This window comes from Pinus tabuliformis, chromosome 7 (assembly GCF_031772625.1).
Source record: "Pinus tabuliformis cultivar Carrire ecotype Pingquan chromosome 7, CPIR1, whole genome shotgun sequence".
NCBI classification, from domain to species: Eukaryota; Viridiplantae; Streptophyta; class Pinopsida; order Pinales; family Pinaceae; genus Pinus; species Pinus tabuliformis.
Window position 1 is genome coordinate 1,463,082,014 of NC_142293.1, and position 24,894 is coordinate 1,463,106,907.

Sequence of the window (24,894 nt, forward strand, 5' to 3'; positions counted from 1 at the left end):
GGAAACAAAAGAGAAAGAAAATCATCAAATGCAAAAGATCGTTGAGGCATTAATAATAGCACATGCAAAAAAACCAAGCATGAGCTCTACTCCTTATCATTATGACCATCACCCTGGTTCCTATGGCCAATGATTGCCCCATCACATCATAAAAGGAACCTATGCATGTCTCAAGCCCTATTGGGCGATGAACTGCCCCACCTTTAAGGGGGTAATAACTACTATACATCAGTTATAGCATGCTCTCATTTCCTAGAGTTTCGAGCAATAATACAAAGAAAAATCAAGAAAAAGTAAAAGACAAATAAATGGTGGTGGAAAAACAAAGGCTGGGGTACCTCATGCAACCACGATTGCTCCCTCCTGACATCTATATACCCAATATGTGGACTTCCTCATTATTGCTACCCTTTTGACCATAACATTTGGCCTTGAGACCCCATTATTCCCGTTGCATTCCACCATTATTCACATGCCACCTATTTATTGAAGGATTTAGCAGGGACATGTCTTTCCCCTTGGTGGCTAGGAACACCTAATAGGGTTATCTATTAGCCACTCCTACCTAGGGAGGTAACACTATTGCAAGATCAAAACCTTAAGTTTGGAAGGGAAGCTCCGTATGAAGTGACAATTTTTCCTTGATTAACAAGCTTGGTTCACTTAGATGCACTAATGACTAATTGTTCTTGATGGTGAAGATGCAACACTAAACTTTGTGTGTGATTGATAGGTGGTTTTCATCACAGGTTGGGCAACTTAAATGGGGTCCAGATCCACTAGAGGAGCATTATGACACCCTATAGGTGAAGCGTTGAGAGCCATGGGACTCCTATCACTTGCAGAGAATCACTCCATTCCATGGGCACCACAACACCCCGATAATCTATGCTTACTCAAAATTTTCATGAGATGATGCACTTGGACCAACATGCCCCTAGTTGGCTTAGCAATATACACATGGTTTGGCAGCTGATTTGAGGGCCAGATGAGGTTTGTCTCACCCTTGAGACATGGGAGGGCTAGCACCATCCTCAGAGCCCTCAATGTTGGAGTAGAACCAGGCTATTCTATCACCAAGAGACCCATGAGACCCATTTTATGCCCCACACAAAACTGCGGCCCACAGGATGATTTGCATGGAGATTTAGGGGCCAACCCCTAAGTCATGATTTATGGAGCCCTCTACACTCGACTTGTCACTGGAGGAGCCTAAAGCATACCCTAAAAGCGCCTATGCATGCGTGGCATCAACATTTCAACCTCTTTTGTGGGTTAAATTTTATGTTTTGCATTGGCTATGAGGTTGAATTGTAACCTCACCTAGTATTAGCCCATTATTTTATGATTTGAGGGGTTTTAGGCTGACATTAGAGATCATTAGACATGTATAAATAAGAGAGAGGTCAGTTTACTCGCTCATCATCATCACTTGCTGAATTCAAACCTCATAAGAGAATTCACACTTGTTCCTTCTTGGCTATTGGAGATTTATTGGACGCATTTCTATGTTTGGAAGCTATTTTAGATTATATTTGGAGCTATTTCTTTGTTGAATTGGATGGATATACTACATGTTGTTTTGTAAGTGCTTATTGTTGATGGATTTTATCTTTAAATTGTATAATGTATGGAATTGCTGCTTCTAGTTTTTGCTTATTTGTGTGCTAATTGTTGAATATTAAATTTTGAAAGGCTATCTAGTTGAGAATTGCATATATTATTCATTGCATAACTTGTAATGAATATTCCTAGTCAAGTAAATCTTATAACTCCATAAAATTTCATTTTCCTTATGTTTAATTTCCATGAAATTCTGCAACTGCTTGAATGAACAATTTGAAAACTACTTTTCCTTTCACCAAATTTCTTAACATATAAGCAGCTAAATAATCACATAGATAAAGAACACAGTCACACAAGAGACACAATTATTTTTCTAGGAAAACCCAATTGGGAAAACGCTTGCCCTTGCTGTACAATTTTATTGATAGAATTTGAGCATATGAATCTCTTACAAGGCAATCGACATCAATTAGGAAACACACTTGTTCTCACTATAACATCACCTGAAAACACCTTGCAAAACCTTGACTCAAAACTCTCTTTCTTGCTCTATGCTTGGCCAGATTCCTAGCACACAGGTTTCTACTGTTGGCCCAAATTCTCTACACAAAGGCCTCTTTGGCTGGCCTGAATTCTTTTTGCACAGGCCTCCTTTGGCTTGCCCAAATTCCCTTTGCACAGGCTCCTCTGGCTGGACCGGAATCTATGCGTACAAGCCTTCTATTCTCTAGCACTGAGGGCCTCCTATTCTTTAAGACGCAACCCCTAATTCCTAGCGCAATCTGGCAGCAGGAAGGTTCCTTTAACCTCTATGTATTGGCTCCTCCAAAGCATGCACTAACAACAAGAATCCCTCACACACAAACTTGTGCAACCTCTTTCAAACTCGTGAGCTATTGTCTTGTGTCACAACCTTGTGCACACAAAACAATTGAATCGCAATTGTGCCTTCGTCCTCCTTTTATCAATTTGATTCATGCTAAATCTAGAGAGTACAAATTTAGAACACAAGTTGTTGACTGACTAGTTAACTAAGTCAACTGCTAGTTAACTCGTCCTTGCCTCAATCAAGATTGAGGCTCCCCAACTCGTTAGATTCCAAACTTAGACTGGCCATTGGAAGTATGCTTTAGCTGTTCCTCCAACTCCACACATGAATTTCCTGCCTCCACGAACTGATCCTTGCTAAAAGAAAGATTGATCGTGGTCTTTCTTGACTAAGGCATGAGTCAAGAAGACCTCTCACTACTTTTTTCAACGCTCCTTCTTAATGAGGAAGTTGCTTCTAGAAGAACCTCGTCCACTTGGATCTGTCTCCATCGCTACCATGTTCTTCGCTATTGTAGCTGCTCCCTCGGAGCTAGAAGACTTCCTTTTTTTTCTTCTGCGAAATTTGATTTGAAGAAGTGTTCTTTCCAACCATGCTGTATGAGTCCATCGCTTCAGTCATAAGTGCCATGTACCCTATGTACCTCTATGGCTACTTCCTTTGGTTGAAGGTGATATTGGAAGATCAAACTCTCTCCTGGTCTCCCTTAAACAAATCTTCTGCCCACTTGGCTCAAATTCTCTCTATATTGGGAGTCACTAACTAAGTGGCTGCCTCCACTTGTCTTGGGCTCTCCTCCTCCTCCTCCTATTGGTCGTCCCACTTTCCAACTAGCCTAGACTCAAACTGAGACACTGACTGAGGCTCCATCTTGAGTAGCTTCTTCTCAGGTACTCTAACCTGCTCTTTCTCTAAGGACTTCTTTAGAGCTTTACTCTCCTCAACCATCACTTCTCTACTCTGTGCGCTTCTTGCTTTGCTGCTTAAGAGTGTTCCTGTCTCTACTCGGAACTTATAGATATTCTTCATCCTCACAACCATCTGCTTCATACATCCAGAAGCTAAGTGTTAGAGGTAAGCCTTACCTCTGTTGTGTTGAATTTCCACGATCCTGGTGTCTAGGATAGAATCTTAGATCACTGACGCTACCAAACCAAGAATCTCAACAATGCTACTTTGCACAACGGAATATAAACAACAATAAATCTATCCACAACTTTTTACAATTTTATATGTACAACAACCCAATCGTCGTTATTTTAAACCAACTAAATAATACAACAGTCTAGGGCTCTCGTACAAGTGATATTGGCCGTCAAATACAAATACAAGATAATTTGACGGTTTAGCTGATGTAGTGCACCTCATAGCTACTTTGTCATACCCAGTGACTAGCTTCCGCTCCCACTCTGCTCCTTTGCCCATCAAGGAACAACACATAGAGACTCCAGGAGGGTTGCATGCTATCACTACTGCAAGTCATTTCTACTACAATGAACTTTGGCTCATCCAATCTGCTCTTCTAGGCTGGCCAATACATGAGCATCAAACCGCCTTCTTAGCAACCTCTTTTGTTCGTTACAGAGTTACTAAGGCCTCCAACAACTTCACTCGCCCTCATCTGTCCAAACTCCTTTATGCTTGCTTGTTAAGGGCTACTATTGAGCACTGTCACGTTTCCCTCCAACAACTCTTCAAATGCCCAATCCAACGACCAAACCTCACTGTGGAATTTGCTCCTAGGAAAGGGCTTCTATCCACCATAGTTAGCCCTCTTCGACTTGGCTTCCACAAGATGCACAACAATGCTTTCTAGGACACCATCCACCTAGCAAACAACTCAATCTTTACTCAACAAAATCAACATACCTGGCTGTGCATGCTGCTGAAGCTTTCTCATTGGTTAGTGCACCCAACTGTGGCTACTACAGCCCATAAAAACACCCCAATAGACTCCTAGAGGCTGCAGCCTATCTCCCACAATACCCTGCCATGCCTCGCTGCTTCTTTAAGCTACCTGTGCTACTTGTTGAGGACTGCGCCCCTCACAAAAACCCTCCAAAAGGGTTGCGGCTTGATCTGTACAAGGAATAAGGGTTGGGCCCTCAAAACAGAGATGAATCAGCCTCCAATACCTACGCACAAGCTACCAGATCGGCCCTTAGGGCATGCGGCCTTCTTCTGCTCCTACTCGGCCCTATAATAGAGTCAAAACCACCCAAAAACAGTCCTCCATAGATTCATCTCCTTCCAAGAGCTCGACTGCATTCTTATTGAGAGTCTATGAGTTGATGCTCTTGTGGATGCCTAAAATGATCTCCATCACCTCATATTTATACGAAATATGAGGGCTTCCAAGAGACATGACTTTTGGACACATCCATCTCAAGCCTACATGACTTGTATGTCCAAAAATCCAACATTACCTTCAAAAATTCATATCTCCACTTAGGCATCTTAGAATTCGATTATTCTCGATGCGTTGGATTTATCTTGACATTCGTTATCATCTCCATCCATCACATGCCTAGTGGGCCTCATGGATTCACACCCACAAGCTTGGGTGCAAAGCCCACACCTTGGGTTCCAAGCCCACAATGCCCTATTGTGGTGCTTCTTCTTCTTCTCCTGAATCATTTTCCAATGCCTCCATGATTCCTTCTTGGCAGCTGTAGAAGTACCCTTGCTCCCCACTGACCACACACTCTTCTTTGCAAAGTCTCCCTTTGGCGTGCAAGCTCCCTCTAGAACTCGACTCCCGCTAAGCTTCTGGAACCTGGACCTTCTTCTCTGGAACTTGTACCTGCTCCTTTGAAGCCTGCACCTGCCCCTGGTCCTGCTGCTTCTTCTTTCCATGATCCATAGGCTTGCCCGTTAGCTTCTATAGACCATGCTCTCTAACTCCAATCATGACACCTACATAACTAGAGCCTCTAGGCCTGAGTCTTGCCTTCCCACTCTAGAAAAAGATCTCAAACCCCTTCTGCTCGATCGTTGAGACAAATATCATGCTATATCTGAGTCCCGGTACAAACAATACATATTGGACTCGCATCACCTTTCTTGACTCCATCTTGAATGGCACAACTCCCGATCCTCGGATCTCCTTATGACTCTTGTTTCCCAACACCATGTGCAACTTTGAGTCCTACTCAACTAGAGTCTCAAATTCCTCATGTGACCCTGTCATATGTTTCGATGCCCTACTATCCATGTACCATGCAACCTCATCGATATTACCCTGCGAGAAATGAGAGATTAAGGCAAAGTCCTCCTCTAATCTCCTGGTGAGAGCATCTATCTCAGCAAAAGTGGCAATCCCTGACGACCTGCTTCCCTTTCTTCGTCTCATCATCTCTCGTCTTCTTCTTCATCGGACATCTCGTTGAAAAATGACCCAACTCGCCATAGTGGAAACACTTTATCTTACTCAAGTCCTTCTTCTACTTGCCCTTCATTCTTCTTGCAAGTGTCACATCATCATTCAAAACCTTCTTCTTCATATGAAGATCCTCGTCTCGCAACTCTTCTTAAATGAAGTCGTCCCACAGTATATTCCAGTCTGACAACTTCTCTTTGGCAACGCTCCTGTTGATGAAGGGTTTCCATTCCTTGGTGAACCCTTTCAAAGCAAGCCTCACTATATCAGAATCTGAAATAGTCACATTGACGGTTGCAAGCTCATCTTTGACCTGAGACAACCTCGTCAGATACAAAGTCACTCCTTCACCCTACAACACCTTGGTGGACTTCAACTTATCCTCCAATACCAGTACCCGGTTCTTGTGCTTATTCTGGAACAAATTCTAAAGAGCCATCCACATCTCATGTGTAGTGTTCTTTCCGGACAAATGAGGTATTAGGGATCCTTCACACCATCTAGGATGATCAATCTCGCCTTCGTATCCAATTCCTCGTACACTTCTAGCTCCTTGGGGTCAGTTGGCTTCTTGATCTCTTTCTCGACAAACTCGCAGATCCTGTTGACTTGCAAGACCAACTTGATCCTTTCCTTCCATGGACTATAGTTGGACAACCATTCCAACCTGTCCTCATAGTGGAGACCAAACCTGCAACTTCGACTTTGTAGTGAGCCGTTCACCTACAATGTGACCAACTCCCTCTTAAGCTGTACTTCATTGCGCACACTCTGATTCACTGTCCCTCAAAGTAGCTCAGACACGCCCTGATACCGTGTTGAATTTCCACATCTTGGTGTCTAGGATAGAACCTTAGATCATTGACGCTACCAAACCAAGAATCTCAACACAACTACCTTGCACATCGGAATATAAACAACAGTAAATCTACTAGTGCACAAAATATACATAACTTTTTACAATTTTATATGTACAACAACCCAATCTTCATTATATTAAACCAACTGAATAATACAACAGTCTAGGGCTCTCGTACAAGGGATATTGGCCCTCAAATACTAATACAAGATAAGCTGATGGTTTAGCTGATGTAGTGCACCTCATAGCTGCTTTTTCATACCCTGTGACTTGCTGGTCCTTCCGCTCCCAAACTGCTCCTTTGTTCATCAAGGAACAACATATAGAGACTCCAGGAGGGCTACCTGCTATCACTGCTGCAAGTCATTTTATTACAATGAACTTTGGCTCATCCGATTTGCTCTTCTAGGCTAGCCAATACATTAGCATCAAACCACCTTCTTAGCAACCTCTTTTGTTCGTTAAAGAGCTACTAAGGCCTCCAACAACTTCACCCACCTTCATTTGTCAAACACCCTTTATGACTGCTTGTTAAGGGCTACTATTGAGCATTGTCACGTTTCCCTCCAACAACTCTTCAAATGCCCAAGCCAATGACCAAACCTCACTGTCGAATCTGCTCCTAGGAAAGGGCTTCTAACCACCCTAGTTAGCCCTCTTCCACTTGGTTTCCATAGGCTGCACAACAATCCTTTCTAGGACACCATCCACCTAGCAAACAATTCAATCTTTACTCAACAAAATTAACATACTTGGCTGTGCATGCTGCTGAAGCTTCCTCATTGGTTAGGGCACCCAACTGCTGCTATTGCAGCCCACAAAAACACCCAATAGACTCCTAGAGGTTGCGGACTATCTCACACAATACCCTACCATGCCTCGCTGCTCCTTAAAGTCACTTGTGCTGCCTGTTGAGGATTGCAGCCCTCACAAAAACCCTCCAATAAGGCTGTGGCCTGGTCTGCACAAGGAATAAGGGATGCAACCCTCAAAACATAGATGAATCAACCACTAATATCCCACGCACAAGTTGCTAGATCAGCCCTTAGGGCCTGCAGTCTTCTCTTGCTCCTACTCAGCCCTGTAATAGAGTCAAAACCAACCAAAAACAATCCTCCACATATTCGTCTCCTTCCAAGAGCTCAATTACCTTCTTGTTGAGTTGATGCTCTTGTGGATGCCTAAAATGATCCATCACCTCATATTTATACGAAATATGAGGGCTCCCAAGAGACATGACTTTTGGACACATCCATCTCAAGCCTACATGACTTGTATGTCCAAAAACCCAACATTACCTTCAAAAATTCATATCTCCATTTAGACATCTCGGAATTCGATGATTCTCGATGCGTTGGATTCATCTCGACATCCTCTATCATCTCCATCCATCAGATGCCTAGTGAGCCTCATGGATTCACACGCACAAGCTCGGGTGCAAAGCCCATACCTTGGGTTCCATGCCCACAATGCCCTATTGTGGTGCTCCAACCTCCAAACCTTGAACCCTAGGGCTTGGAGTACCTCCCAAGCTACCAAAAAATCAACATGTTGAAGATGACTTCATAACCCTTGTCCTCAAGGGTAGCTTCCGAAATAAGATTTTACTTTGGTCTTGGAACATAGACGACATCTCTAAGATGGAGAGGATTACCTAACTCCCTCTGAAAGTTGACAATACCAACTCCTCTAGCTGCATACATGCCATCATCTCCTAGTTCAAACTGCACGTCCTTCTCTTCAGGTGGTTGAAATTCTTCTTGTTCTTGGTCATGTGGAAAGATGTTCCTGAATCAATATACTATACACTGTTATCTGTTAAGCCCTCTGTGCAAGCTATCAACGAGAAATATTTGTCGAATTGGGAAGAAAATGCATCTGCCTCTGTTGATATAGCTACATGATCCTTACTGGACTCCTCCTTTCTATTAGGACGCACTTGATCTTGCTCAAATCCTTCTTTTTGCCCTTTTGAATAGACTCGGCCTCTCCTTGGCCCTTCTTGCCCTCGGCGTTGTTGCCTTTTCCTGCCAGGGAAAAGTTCTCTCTCGTCCTCTATCTTCGCTGATCTACCATCTCTCGCCCCTCTCTGGATTTCTTCTTGAACGCAGTCAGCCCATAGCCTTTCCCAATTGGGAAAATTCTCTCTGCCACTTACATAGCATCTTGGAAGCCATACCAAGACTTATAGAGCCCCAGAAGCGCAAGACTCACAAGGTCTTTTTCTGCTACAGTATCGCCCACACCACCTAGCTCATTTTGAATTTGAGTGAACTTTGAAAGATATGCGACAATGGGCTCATATTTGCTCATCGAGATACTTCTTAGCTTCTCTTTTAGAGCTAACTTGCTGACATCACTGGTGCCTTGATAAAAATCTAAGATAGCTTTAAACATCTCATATGCTATCTTTTTCTCATGGAGATGAGGAATAAAATGCTCTGACCCCCTCTAGAATGATCCTCTTTGCCTTGAAAGTTGATATCATTCTTAGTATGTTGGGCCAACTGTTGAGGATCTTGAGGTGGCGATATAGCGTTCTTGACAAAGTCTCCCACCCCATTATCTTCCAACACTATTGTGATTCGCTCCTTCCATGCGCAAAAATTTGAGGCTCCTGCTAGACTGTGATCTAACGTTAGTCCAAGGAACGCCATACTGCTATCCAAAGAACTGCTCTCCTCTCTTCATTGCTCTACTTCTGGTTGATTACAGTCTTCACCAACTGGTCAATCTGGTGTTGGTCTTTATAGTATACACTGATCTTTGCTTTGATAGCATGTTAAATTTCCATGAAATTATTCAACTGCTTGAATGCACAATCTGAAAACTACTTTTCTTTTCACCAAGACACATAATTTCTTAACATATAAGCAACGAAATAATTGAAAAGATAAAGAACACAGTCACACAAGAGACACAATTATTTTTCTAGGGAAACCCAACTGGGAAACCCTCTCCTTGTTGTAGAATTTTATTGATAGAATTTGAGCATATGAATCTCTTACAAGGAAATCTGTTTCAATTAGAAAACACGCTTGTTCTCAGCGCAACCTAGCCAAAAAACACCTTGCAAAACCTTGACTCAACTCCCACTTTCTTTCTCTCTGCCTGGCCCAGACTTTTAGCGCCCAGGTTGTTGAGAAATCAGGGCAATGATATTAGGTGATTTCTCTTCTATTAGTAATTGCTTGTGAGTGCTTTTACTTCTTTAGATTAGGATCTTCTTTTACTTAGGTGATTAGTGTTCTGCTTCATCAAACAACTACCAATGCATAAACCATAAAGAGATAAGAGACACAATATAGGTTGTTAGCCAGGGCTAAAACCTCTTATTCTTTGAGAGGAAAACCCGCACAAATTCTTCTTATAGAGATTCCAACTGACGAATACCAAGACCAAGACCCTTGACCTATTTGCCCTTCCAAGACCAAGACACAAAACCTCCTTGATAAGATTCTTCTTGCTTTTCTTCCTCTTTCTTGGCTACCCTTTAGAATTCGGTTTCCTCTTCACTGCTTCAGAACTGTTCCTTACTTCGGCTTCCTTGAGGACCTTAGAGGATTGTACTACTGTCCTTACTGCTGCCCTTACCTTCTTACCTTTGCACTACTCTGTTGCCCCTGCACTACTTACTGTACTGCTACCTTACCTCGAACTGTACTGTTGCTTCACCTCGCATTGTATTGCTGCCTTATGCTTCAGATTACACACTTTCTTGGCTACTTGGCGCTTTCTTTTGCTATACCTCGCACTGCACCCTTACTATAGTCTTATCTTCGCACTGTAATCTTGTTCGAATTGCAGACCCCTTAAACTCTTGTCCGAAAATCTGTCTCTAACTGAAATTCGGATGGCTCTATTTATAGTGGTTTGCCACTAAAATAAGCCGACCTGAAGAAGGTAAGCCGACATGACTGTTAGGAGGAGATAATTAATTTCATTTGAAGCCGACTTGAAGAGGGATGACTTGTGCTTGTCTTGGAGGGCTACTTACACTTATCTAATGACTCATACAAATTATAACATGCCCAAGAAGGGTCCTTCATACATGACATAGACTCATTAGACTTTTATGACTAGATGACTCAATCCTAAAGGCTCACAATGGGAGCCATCACTAAAAATAAAATTCCTTGCTCATGAAACCCGTGAGACAAGAATTACAATAATAATTTTATTTTTCTTCTTTTCATCAATTACATAAAATCACAATTACACATGTCATTATGAAGACCAAACCTAGTTACTTTTCAACACTTCCTCTTAACTAGGGAGGTATTCATAATGGTACTTGGTCATTCTCAATCTGAAGAATTTCTCATAAGAAGAATCGGATTGGTAACCCATTTGTATATTAAGTCACCTGACATGGGGACACGCAGGACACGAAGATTCGAGTGTCTGACACCGCACCCTGACCCCCCGGAACATGACACGTGTATATATATATATATATATATATTAAAAAATAGATTTTTCTTACACAAATTCTCATTCATGATACAAATTCAGACATAGATCTAGATTCTACGTTGTAAATTTAAAATTTGTAAGTTTTACAAAGTCACATTATGCATACAAATACAATTGTGACAAATTCATCAATGATCCAATAGGAGAAAGACAAGAAACTTCAGACTGCAGTTTTCTCATTAAGTCATCAAAATCAAAACGTGTTACATATAGGTAGTAGCAATGCCAATGGAAAATAGAAATAGCAAATACAAAACAACTTCAAGGTAGTAGGTAGCTCATCAATCATCAATCATCATCATCATCAAAATTTGTCATGGTCACCACTACTCTCCTCTGTTGCATCCTCCTCCTCCATATCCATTATAATCTTTGCATCTGTTGGTGTGGAGGGTGACCCCTCCAGAGTATCACCATCATCAAAAGCAATAGGCTCTAGCACTGTGTCATTAAGATCCAAGTTGGCCTATGCCAACTCAACACTGCTCTCCAAACCCATATCATCAAGAAAGACATCCCACATCTTTGTCTTTCCCTTCAGCCACTCATCCCTCTGCCTGTAAATAAGATGGAGGTTGGTGTGCACATACACCATTGTCTCTACCCTGGACTGCTCAAGCCTGCTCTTCTTGACACTATACAAATTCCCATATGTGCTCCAATTCCTCTCGCAACAAGAGGATGAATTCACCTGAGAGAGGAGCCTCATGGCTAACTGCTGAGAGGTGGAGGTGAGAATCCTTTGAGAAAGGGGAGTCGAGAAAGGGGAGAGGACTCTAGACAATTTGTCTTCCTGGCCTTGGCCAGTTGTCAGATGACTAGCATGGAGTCTCCAAAGACTATAAGCCTCGAAATTTTATGGTCATTAACGATTTCCAATCCTTTCCATAATGCTAGATACTCTGCCTGGTTATTTGTTGCTAGGCAAGGCCCCATGCGAATTGAGAAACAACTTTTTCGTCGGGGCCAAATAGAATCCCTCTCTTGCCTCCTCTGATATGGACCTGTTTTATGAAGATGCATGAAAGAGTTTTAGTCTTGATTATGGTCGCTGTAGAGTTATTGTTACAAATAAAGGTTGCGTTATAATGTAACTAGTCAAGATTCTGAGGATGCCATATGGAGTGAAGGTCACAGGTTTGGAATACACATATTGTAGATCATTGTTTTGGTTGTAAGTCATCGTGGTCATGATACACATACATGTCCAACATCAAACATTTGATTGAAATATATATAGTGGAAGTTTGGATGCAACACAACTGAAGTATGGATATAATCTATTCTGGTTTGAAATATCTCGTATTATTATGATTCGTGGGCTTGAGTATGACTAGCCTAAATCCATCTTAAATTTGGATCTACCAAGTGCTAAGAGGGATCAAATCTCTTTTTACTCTAAAACAGGTTTGCACCTTAAGAGATTTGATCCCTCTCAGCACTTGGTAGATCCGGATTTAAGATGTATCTATATATATTTATATTAGTTCTTAAATTTCACACTTTGGGCACATGGTATTGGTGTACATGTGTTAGATGTGTGACCAAATAAAAATAAAAATAAAATATATGTAGTATGTTGACTTCTCGAGGCTTTTAGATTGTTACGTAGGGAGTCAAATGAACTACAATTGTTTGGGCACATGGTATTGGCCCATAGTATTAATCCATGGTATTATAACAAACCTATTTACTTCTTTTTTTATCTCAAGTTTATTTTAATTATTATTTATTTATTTTATTTAATTTTTATTTTTATGTAATTTGATTGAGTCAAAATATTTACAGGATAGGACATTACAACATCTCTTCCATACTGAGCTAGAGAGTGCCTCTTGGCGCAAAGAAGAACTTATAAAGGAAAATAAACACTGTAACCAATTGAGTATAATCAATTGGCATCATTGGCAAATGAGAGTATGGCAACAAAAACAAAGTTTGAGTTTTGGCAACACTATTATACATAGACTTGAGTCGTTGTTCAAATCCCAAGGCGAGTTCATGTTCTCTGAAGCCAGTTACAAGGTAAAGTGTGAAATTGGTATGAACATCCGCAAAGTAGTTCTGTGGATTGACGTAACAAATGGATTTATTGGTCGAAACCTATAGTAACAGGTTACATTTTGTTGAGATCTAAACAACACCATTTGTCGGAAGTAATCATAATGATTGTGACTAAGCAATAGATCGAACAATGCTTGGTTATTCAAGACATCTGGATCAACCACATATTTGAAGATCAAAAGGTGACAAACCCAACATTTTGTGATTGGATATTATAGACATGTGGATCTGCCACATGAGCAGAGATGCAGACGCTGAACCCATTTGTTGACTCTAGAAGATTGACTATGAAGGTTGAATTTTGATAAGTCTAGGTCCTGCTTTCTTTTTGGTTACATTTAGAACCCGAGGTGCCGATTATGGATAATTGGAATCTAATGACAATATTGATGATTGAACAATATAGAAAGGAATACTAGTTCCATGAATGGGCATAGTAAGTAATCAGTGGCAAGCTCCATTGAACAAGTTCATTTTTTCACTGCAGACTTTTTGACTATGTTCGGGTTTGGAGTTTAATAGTCTAGTATAATAAATATTGCTCAGACTGCTATTTGTTCTGATAAAGGTAGAGGACTACATATATATTCGTCCACTTACAATCATAAAATTAATTTATAAACACCTAAGATCACGTCATGGGTTGAAGTTAACAATGATCAGAAGGAACTGGTCCTTGTGAAAAGATTGGAGGCAAAGGACAACCTATTGTAAACCCTAGGGTTTGAATTATAAAACCCTAGTACAAGATTTGGAATACTGAATGTTAGTGGAAGATTTAGGGGATGAAGAAACCCTAGCCCTTACAAGTCATACAAGAAAGAAAGCTATATAATTGATGTTAAGAACTAAAATGAGATTGCAGGGAGATTTCAGTAAGGAAGTAAGGAGTTGACAATTCCATACATGTCTCAATCAAACGATAAGAAACTTACAATCTTCTCTTTTGATTAATTTTATTCTTTCCCTTAACATCCCTTTGTCTTTGTAATTCTTTTACTCAATTATAATTCCATGGTACCTTGAGTGAGATTGTAGGAACATTGTATTGATACTAAGCTTTAGAAAGAACAAAGTAAAATTATGATTAAAAGGTTTTCTGAAGTAAGAGGGAGTAGCAATAGTACAAAGGACTTGTTGACGTGACACAGGGAGCAACCAAGATCAACATCTGGAAGACCTGCTTCAGCTTCAGAAAGAGCTACTCTTTGAAATCAAGATGAAAGATTTTAATGCTATTTCTTGGAAATACATGGATGGATCAGATATTTGCTCTACATATGGACACCTCAAAGCTAATATATGGTACATTGTGTTGGAAAATGTAACTAGGTTCGGTATTCATAATTGTACTTGAAGTCAAAATGTAATATATTTGTTAAAAGAAAAGCAAAAATAATTTTTATTATTATTGAAACTGACTTATTAAAGCATGGGTTTCATGCTTGGGTCAAATGTATAGGTCAAGCCTCCATTGTAGGCTTTAGGTGATTGTAAAAATCAATTTGTGAAGACTCCTCCATTCATCGAAGCCTCCTTGCTGTTGAAAGAACCCTCATGAAGTCGGCCTCCCTCAAAAGAATGCATGTCGGCTCAATATAGAGACACTGCTCTTCAAAGTCACATGTCGACTCATTTGCAATATGAAAACAACTATAAATAGGTGGGTGCACCGCTCCACAGTTTGGATAAGAAGCTCGCATTACCTCTAAAGTAAAGTTCGGTCATCATAGGAGAAAACTCGCATAAAATCATAGAGATATGTTTCGGTACTACTATATGAGCTTGGGTTAATACAAAGATAATCTCGCTGGACTAGGTCAGTGGATAGTTTCAATGCTACTCCATTTTTGGTGATATTGCATGTTGATTTTGGGTAGCATCGGATGTGCTCTAGCTCCGAAATTTTGTGGAGGGGCTAGAACACATGAGATCTCCAAGACCTGGAAATCGTTTGGAGAAATTCCACTCGGATTGTATTTTATTAAAATAATTAATATTTTTAATGGGATTCCAAGTCTAAACATAGGAAAATAAAAATATTAATGAGTATTAATGAAAGTATGGGTGAGAAGCTTTTAAGAGATGAAGATCAAGTCTAATTTAATCTTAGCCGTTGATTAGGGACTTAATCTCGACCGTTGATTCATCAACAGGAAAAGCATAAGAGAAGACTTGAGAGTCATTTGGAGATACACTGGGCAAATACTCAGTAACCTGAGGGAAATCGATTCTCAAGGAGAAGGAGTTCGATTTCAGAGGGAGAGTTGCAGGGTGAAGGAAGAGGAGGGCATCAACATCAGTCAGAGACTGAGGAGGAGGTGATGCAGAGCATCAGAGGGACAATGTAGAGGGAAGATCAAAGAGACAACGCAGCAAGGGACACAGTCCTCATGCAGGCCTCACACAGAAGTGACGCAGAGGTGATGCAGTGAAGGCTGAAGGGTCTCCGGGGTGTCAGAATTTCTCCAGAGCAAGGGGAAAAATTGTCTCAGGTGTTTCTCTCAGAGGTGTCTCTATATTCTATAAAATCGTTCCTTGTAAAGAGATTGTTGCTGAAGAATAATAAATAAACCCTCATCTGCTGCACCGGTTTTCCCGCATTGGGTTTTTCCGGGACAATTGTCCAAAAATAACTGTGTTGATGTGATTGATTCTTGTGCTTGTATATCACTGTTATTTTCTCTATGCTATTATGTGACAACTGCAGTAGAATTTATTTTGATGTTTACTGAAGGGTTTTGTAAATAACTTATTTAAGTAGGAGAAATAAATCAGTTACTGCAGTAGAATTTCGTGTTAGAAATTTTCACATGGTATCAGAGCAAAGATTGGGCAACAGGATTAGAGAATCTGCAATGAGTCGGGAGCATGATGCTGGGGCAGCAACTCAAAAGGACTCACACAGTTCTCCTGAGAAAGAGGAAAGCACGAAGAATATGGATCACGACTATTCCATGTTAGCTTCCAGACTGGAAGAAAAAGTCGCTTGCTTAGCAAATTCTACTTCCTCTGAGGTTTGGTATATTGACAATGGAGCTTCTGTGCACATGACAGGAATACGAGAATGCTTTTCGAGCTATTAGGAAGAACAAATGAACTTCCAAATCACCATGGGAAATAAGTCAAATGGTACCCTCGTAGGGAGAGGTACTATAGTCTTTCAAACAGAAGGGAGACCGACTTTGAGCGACCAATGTGTTGCATGTGCCACAATTGGGGATGAACTTACTCTCTATATCTCAGTTACAAAACAAGGGCTATGATGTTTTTTACATTGGGAAGAAAGTATATGTCAAACATCCGAGTTGGAAAAAGAAGGCCCAAATTGGAGTAAGAAGTAACAGGTTGTATAGGTTATAGCTAGAATCTCTAATGACACTGATAGGCAACATTGGGGAAAATGATTTGAATGAACTATGGCACAGGAGGATGGGACACTTGCACCATGGGGCTCTAAGAATTCTTGGAAGAACGTCACAGGAGTTCCAAAGTTGAGTACCAAAAAAGACGATGTATGCAGAGGGTGCGCACTAGGCAAGTACGCCAAAGCAGCTTATTCCAGAAGTAACAGTAGGGTTAAGAGTGTTCTAGGATTGCTACACTTAGATATTTGCGGACCCATGTCCACAAAAGCTCTTAGTGGTGACGAAGCAAAGCTCTTAGTGGTGCCGAATGCTTCGTCACCTTCATTGATGTCAATTCCAGGAAGACTTGGATCTACTTTCTAAAAACCAAGGACGAGGTTTTTGATCGATTCAAAATTTCAAAGACTTTAAGGCTCTGGTCGAGAATTGACAGGGAAGAGGATAAAAGTGTTGCGCTCAGACAATGGTGGAGAATACATTGATAAGGACTTCATTAATTTTTGCGCAAAGGAAGGCATCAGAAGAGAATGGACAACTCCTTATAATCTAGAGTAGAATGGAGCAGCAGAGAGGAAGAACATGACTATTGTTGAAGCAGCAAGGGCGATGTTGTATGATTAGGATATGCCCAAATTTCTATGGGCAGAAGCATGCAACACAACAATGTATGTCCAGAACAAGACTCCTCACAGGGCATTAGGTAAGATTACTTCGGAGAGTGTCTTCACCGGTAAGAAGCCTGAGGTGAGTCATTTCAGAATATTTGGGAGTTTGGCATACTGCCATATACCTGAAGAAAAGAGGAAGAAATTGGATCAAACTGCAGAAAAAGGATATCTTGTGGGATATAGCGAGAATGCTAAGGCATATAGAATCTATCTTCCAGGAAATAGGAAGATCATAGTTCGACAGGATGTAAAGTTCATGGAGGACAAAGTTTTCGGAAAATCCCGAAAATGCCTTTCGAAGAGTAGTCAAAGGATGATCCATTAGTCCAACCACCTCGACAAGCAGAAACCAACACCATTATTTCTCCTAAAGACAAAATTCCAGAGGTATCACAACAAGTGGAGTCTTAGGAAGAGGAATAGATCTACCCACTACCAGTGGAAGAATGAGTCGGGAACTTCGACAGATACTACAAGATGCAGAGGATTTCGTTGGAGCTCCTAGGAAGGAGAAAAGGGAGCATAGACAACCAGATAGGTACCAAGCCTTGGTGGCTCAGTTTGGAGAACCCTCTAGTTTTTAGGAGGTCATTTAGCATCAAGTATGGGTAGATGCTATGGTGGAGGAATACAATTCCATAATGGTCAATGATGTTTGGGAAGTGGTACCCAGGCCTCAAGACAGGTCAACAGTAGGTTTGAGATAGATCTATAAGGTCAGATATGCTGTAGATGGCAGTGTGGAAAAATACAAAGCCAGGTTCGTGGCTAAGGGGTATGCTTAGAAGGAAGGGATAGACTACGAAGAAACCTTTGCCCCAGTAGCCAGGTATACTTCTATTAGATTTGTGATATCCCTTGCAACACAGATGGGGTGGGAGATTCACCAGATGGACGTCAAGATTGCGTTCTTGAACAAGGTGATAGAAGAAGAAGTATACATTGAACAACCAGAGGGTTTTGAGACACATGAGAAGAAATCTCATGTATGCAGGTTGATGAAAGACTTGTATGGGCTTAAAAAAGTGCCTAGAGCATGGTACGGTCGAATTGATGGTTACTTGCAGATGATGGGATTTGTCAAGAGTGACGCAGATCCCAACCTCTACTATTTCATTGTAGCGAATGAACCTCTAATTCTGGTGTTATATATGGATGATATTTTTCTAACAAGTTCATCCAGGATCATCAAAGATTGCAAGGAAAACCTAGCTACAAAATTTGACATGAAGGATTTGGGGTGGATGCATTATTTTCTGGGGTTGGAAGTTTGGCAGCAAAATGATGGAATTTTCCTTGGACAAGGGAGATATGCTACAGAAATTCTGAAATAGTTTAGAATGTAGGATTGTAGACCTATGGCTATTCCAATGATTACCAACTAGAAGAAGATTGATGCACTTGAAGATAAAGAAGTCGATCCCACCTTGTACATGTAGCTCATAAGGTCCCTGATGTATTTGGTCAATACCAGGCTAGGCATTTGTTACGCTATCAACACCCTCAGTCAGTTCATGGTGGAACCAAAGAAGGCGCAATGGGCAGCAACCAAGCATGTTCTCAGATATATACGAGGAACAATTGAGCATGGACTAATGTACACCCAAGGCAATGACCTTAGGCTGAGTGGGTTCACTGATGCAGATTGGGTTGGAAGTTTAGTCGATTGGAAAAGTACGACTGGGTACTGCTTCAACATTGGATCAAGAATGACCTCCTGGTGTAGTAGGAAACAGAAATCCGTAGCTCTGAGCTCAGCTGAAGCTGAATATATGGCAGCTAGCACAACATCGTGTGAATCCATATGGCTTAGGAAGTTGCTTATGAATCTATTCAGGAGAAGGATGGAAGCGTTAGAGTTGCATCAAGCTCTTTGAGAATCCAGTTTTTCATGATCGGTTGAAGCACATTGACATCAGGTGTCACTTTATCAGAGACTGTGTCCAACAAGGAGCAGTACAGTTACAGTACAGTTCGACAGGAGAACAGGTGGCAGACATTTTCACCAAGGTTTTAGGAAGAACAAAGTTTGTTTATTTCAGGGAGAAGATGGGATGATTGATAATACATTTCAGTAGTAGAAGTGGATAGTACAGGGAGTTGTAGTGCAGCAGTTAGCAGTGGCAGTGCTATGGGCAACATGATGCAACATATTCAGAGGGAGCTGCAGTACAAATGTAGCAATGACAGTGGCAGTGTCATGGGCAGCAGTACAAGTTGCAACAACGCAGTAGATGAGGGGCAGCCGGCCAAGCATCAACGGCGCAGAGGACCGATGTCATGGATCAGTGTGATACTTTTGTTGGGAAGTATTGCTAGAGCACATACCTCGCTAAGAGGGAGTGTTGATTTTGGGTAGCATCAGATGTGATCTAGCTCCAAAATTTTGTGGAGGGGCTAGAACACATGAGATCTCCAAGACCCAAAAATCATTTGGAGAAATACCACCTGGATTGTATTTTATTAAAATAATTAATATTTTTAATGGGGTTCCTAAGTCTAAACTTAGGAAAATAAAAATATTAATGAGTATTAATGGAAGTATGGGTGAGAAGCTTTTAAGAGATGAGGATCAAGTCTAATTTAATCTTAACCGTTGATTAGGGACTTAATCTTGGCCATTGATTCATCAACAGGAAAAGTCTAAGAGAAGACTTGAGAGTCATTTGGAGATACACCAGGCAAATACTCAGTAACACGAGGGAAATTGATTCTCAAAGGGGAGGGGTTCGATTTCAGAGGGAGAGTTGTAGGGTGAAGGAAGAGGAGGGCATCAGCATCAATCAGAGACTAAGGAGGAGGTGACGCAGAGCATCAGAGGGACAATGTAGAGTGAAGATCAGAGAGACAACGCATTAAGGGACGCAGTCCTCACGCAGGCCTCACGCAGAAGTGACACAATGAAGGCTGAAGGGTCTCTAGGGTGTCAGAATTTCTCTAGAGCAAGTGGAAAAATTGTATTAGGTATTTCTCTCAGAGGTGTCTCTATTTTTTGTAAAATCGTTCCTTGTAAAGAGATTGTTGCTGAAGAATAATAAATAAACCCTCATCTGCTGCAATGGTTTTCCTGCATTGGGTTTTTTTGGGGACAATTGTCCAAAAATAATTGTGTTGATGTGATTGATTCTTGTGCTTGTATATCACTGTTATTTTCTCTATGCTATTATGTGACAACCGTAGTAGAATTTATTTTGATGTTTACTGAAGGGTTTTGTAAATAACTTATTTAAGTAGGAGAAATAAATTAGTTACTGCAGTAGAATTTTGTGTTAGAAATTTTCACATTACAGTGACCACATCACATGAATTTATCTCGGTGCTAGCACAAAAAATGGTTCGATGTTATCACAACGATGAAGACTTAATTCTCCAGTATCTCGGTGCTATCACAGTGGTATGGTTTTGATGTTGAAGAATAGACTTTGATGTGGACGTATTTCAGTAAGTTGAGAGGTCATTGCCATCACAGTGATACTAGTTCGGTGCCATTGCAAGGATCAAAGTGTGAAGATGAATGATTGCTATAGGAGCTATAGAACTAAAGAATGACAAGGTTGACTTGATGGATGGAGGTAGTCTCGATTCTAAGTTGTAAGGGTCTTGGTCGTCTCATCTTGAATCTACTGAAGGAAGAATTTTGACAGGGTTTTCCCTTAGAGTGGGGTTTTGCCTTGGCAGTGTGCCTACATCTTGTGTACTCTTTTATTTGGTGCTCGGCATTAGTATTGATGATAAGAAAAAATAAATAGAAAGAACTAATAATTATAACGAAAACATCACAAGATAATGTCATTGATATGGGAAATCATTTAACTGCCAACTCCTTGGATTTCCCAACACATTGGTGCCTATGATGTATATTTGATATATTTTAGGAAGTGAAGTGATTCTTTGTAGATAAAGCAATGACTGATCACTTCATCTGAGACATGATGAAAAGAGGAGCAATAGAGCTCCAGTACATATCCACTAATAAATAGATTATGGGCAAAGATGAGCTTAGTATGATGTTAGATGTCTCCCTCATTGAAGGGTATAATGAAGTGTTTGTAGGATACCAGAAAGGTGAATAGACCAAAGGAAAATCTTCTTAAGATTAGTAAAACTTGATGCCTAGGCTAAGGACATGACCAAAGAAGTTTGATATATTTGCTTGAGGAGCCATAAAGGAACTTGGCCCACCCTGGATATTTATGTTCAAAAAATTCAAAATAAGTTATGTTGAAGCCATGCATCAATATGACAAGCTCATAAAACTTCTCTGAAGTAAGGAGAATTCCCAGCTAAGGGAAATCTGTTACAGGAGAATACCTCCCTTTGCTAGGAGAGAGTGTTGATTTTTTGTAGCATCGGGAGGTATTCCCACATGCAAGGAGCCTTCCAAATCAGCAAAAAGAAAAGAAATTATAAATATTATAAGAAAATCCAATTTTATATTGGTTTATGTAGACTCCAAGAAGCCTAAGTCGGCCCCACCATTGGAGGTGACCCTTGGTCAAAAGGGCACTCATTTGATCACTACAAATACACAAGATGACATCCCAATTCTATCAACCAATCAACAATTGACATCTCATCTGAAGTAATCGTACAAGTGGACATAGAAGAAGTTTGATGAAGTTTGACCATTGACTGAATCCATCTACTGCTTGGATCTGACCTCAGGATGTTGACCACAGGCTGAATTGACTTCACAACATTGACTGCATGACTGAAGATCACCGTTGACCGAAATTCTCTTTGTTGACCAGCGTTGACTTCTCTGTTTTGAAGGATTTGACCAGCAGTTACAGTTTGGAATAATTTTGACCAGGTTTGACTGGTATTTAAGCTTGGAAATTGGCACATATTTCTAGACAATCTATATTGTAAACTTTGCTGAAGATTGAATTCTCCTTAAAAGAAAAGTTTGCTGGGTTTCTCTCAAGGTTGGGTTTTCCCAGGGTAAATGTGTTGTGTCTTGATGTTTGGCTCTCTTTATGATTCTACTGTTACTATTGCATTATTGTTGATATTTTATATGTATAATTGCTTAATGACATAAGATAACTTGATTAAGGATCATTGGAAGTAATTATCAGATTAGAAGGTCAGTCTCTTATAAGAAAAATCAACAAGATATATATGCCATATCCAAACTCATGTCCAAACATTTTTGAGAATTGACTATATCCATATCTGTACTGTCCTGGTAACTTATGTTGTACTATAATCAAAGAGTAAATGATCCATCGAGGAAGAATTACCACTCAACATTCATAAAACAACCTAGTGATTGGCATATAATTACACAATCATGCTGTAGGAATGGGGGTTTTCTTTTGTTGGCAGGTAGTGATTTTGTTCAGCACCAAGATAAAAACTTAGGTTGAAGGGAAGGATTCATTTTACTACCTGCTGATTCCACCCTAACTGTAGTCTTGAATTTTCATTGGAGAGGTTTTGAGCAAATGATCTGTATGAGGATAGTTAATTATTGTTTTAACTACCTGTTTCAACATGAAATATACTATCAAAGAGTTAAACTAAGCCATGTTTTAACTTCAGTGCCTCATTGAATGCTTGGACTACTAATTCATATCAGAGTTGGAGTGTAATAGACTTGCAGATGAACTTTATGGATCTACTCACTGAAGCTTACCTCAAAAAACCAACCATAGGGAACTGGCCATAAACTTAATGGAATAACTTGACATAAGTATCAGGCAAATTCGTGTTTTCCTTTTCAATTTTTCCAAAGGAGCTTTTCTCATTTGAATTGAAGCAAGCGTTATAGTGAGTATATGAATATAATCATCTAATCATGTTGAGAATGCAGGTCTTTCAAGCTCATGCTTGGTATTTTTGTCCTTCTTCTTTTTTCGTTTCATTTTCAGAAAAATCTACCTCCTCCTGTGCCTTAAATTAAGTTAAATTTTTACTTTTACTACAATGTCTGCAGCTTATCCATTTCGTTTTTTCACCATCTGACTCTCTTAGGGTATTTCTCTAACCATATAAAGATGATATTTCTTTTCTGCAGTTCTGTTTTGCAAGAGGAGGAGTTTCATAAGCTGTCAGATGAGTTTCTGCAAAATTTACAAGAGAGACTTGAGGTGGGAACTAAGCTAGATTGGAAGTAACAATGAATATGACAGTTGGAATTGAAAATAAGCCTTTTTGTGGATATCAGAATTTCCAAGTTATATGAGACCCATGACAGTTGAATCTGAAGAGATCATTTTCTAGGCCAAGAAGCATGAATTCAATAAATGGAAAAAAAATTCAAGAAAAAAATTATGTTTTCTTTTTTATCACTGAGCTTAAAGTAGTGAAGAGTCTTTCGTTGCTTTTCTTGCTGTGCTGAGGACACAGTTATTGCTTATCTTCTGCAATATTAGGAAAGAATGACCAGTATAAAACATTCACTTCGATGGAAAATTTCAGACATTATAATATTTCCTATCAATTTGTCCACTCCATGGATATCTACTCTCTCTGAGTGAGGTTGTCAAACCCTATGATAAAGGCTTTTTTCCCTTCTAAATTGGTTAAATGCTTCATAGAGAGAAAAGTGCTCCACAAAGGATCCACTTAACTTATCAAATGTTGCTACTTCTAAGCTAGCTAGATTAGCTGTGCCATAGAACATATATTATGCATCATGTTTTTGTTAACTTCTATCCATTACTTTTGTATCTTGGCCTTTTTCCAAGTAACTTTTTGGCGATATCTTGTAGGAATATGGAGACGACCTTCAGATTGATGGTTTTGACTTGGACTATGCAGTAAGAATAAGATCCAACTTTTAAGTAAAAGCACTGATAATTTTCATTTTTTAAATGCTTTTCTTGAACTTTGTTAGTTAGATAATTTTATATGATGTGTTTTTTTAGAGTGGGGTCTTGACTGTGAAACTTGGGGATCTTGGTACTTATGTTATAAATAAGCAAACTCCAAACAGGCAAATCTGGCTATCTTCTCCTATGAGGTATTGAACCAAAACCCTACCCTATGAAGAAAATAGAAATTGGAACAATAACATGGATTAGTAAGTGAAAATTACACTCTTATCACCCGCACATGGCACTGGCTTAAATTTTCTGTCTTATGCAATGCTATACTTTTCTTTTCTGCTAACCTTTGATAAATATGGAAAAACGGCATGAGGTTTAATTATTTGAAATATATAAATCTTCACTTTTGTTCTTAATAGCATGGTAATGTTCTGTTTATTTTTAGGAGTAGCACTGAATTCCATAATTGAGATATTTCATGACTAAGGCTAAACTGGTATGATAATTTTTTAATATTCTCTAGGCATGACACTCATTCTCACTGAGTGGATGGAAGATCAAACAGAAATATTATGTTCTTAAGTTGCCCCTCATGCTTTCTGGTGGGATGAATAGATATGTCAAGGTGTGATTTGTAGTTGTCTTTTAGATTATTCATGTGAGCTGTACATACTTTTTGTATTTCAGGTTTACCTGTTTCAGTTAGTTTCCTTGTTAGCTTGTCTTCTTTGTAGTGTGGTAAATAACCCAAGGTCACAAGTATTATTTGAAACTTTTTTTGGCTTGTATGCTTTGAGAAGGTGTGCATAGTTTTAAAACTCAGACTCAGAACTTGCTGAGGGTCAACTCCGCCTCGGCATCGACTCAGACTAGTTGATTCTAATGACTCGGTCTTTGTAAAAATTACAT

General features: G+C 39.9%; 1 protein-coding gene across 1 annotated transcript in view; it reads left to right on the forward strand.

Annotated features, from left to right (window-relative positions):
- Window positions 1–24,894, forward strand: part of FH (frataxin-like protein) — an 87,275-nt gene that overhangs the window by 35,702 nt on the left and 26,679 nt on the right. Inside the window, exons 3-6 of the mRNA XM_089454430.1 lie at window positions 23,028–23,047; window positions 23,151–23,304; window positions 23,929–23,976; window positions 24,085–24,179. Coding sequence (XP_089310556.1) covers window positions 23,028–23,047; window positions 23,151–23,304; window positions 23,929–23,976; window positions 24,085–24,179 — 317 coding nt within the window. The remainder of the gene's footprint in view (window positions 1–23,027; window positions 23,048–23,150; window positions 23,305–23,928; window positions 23,977–24,084; window positions 24,180–24,894) is intronic.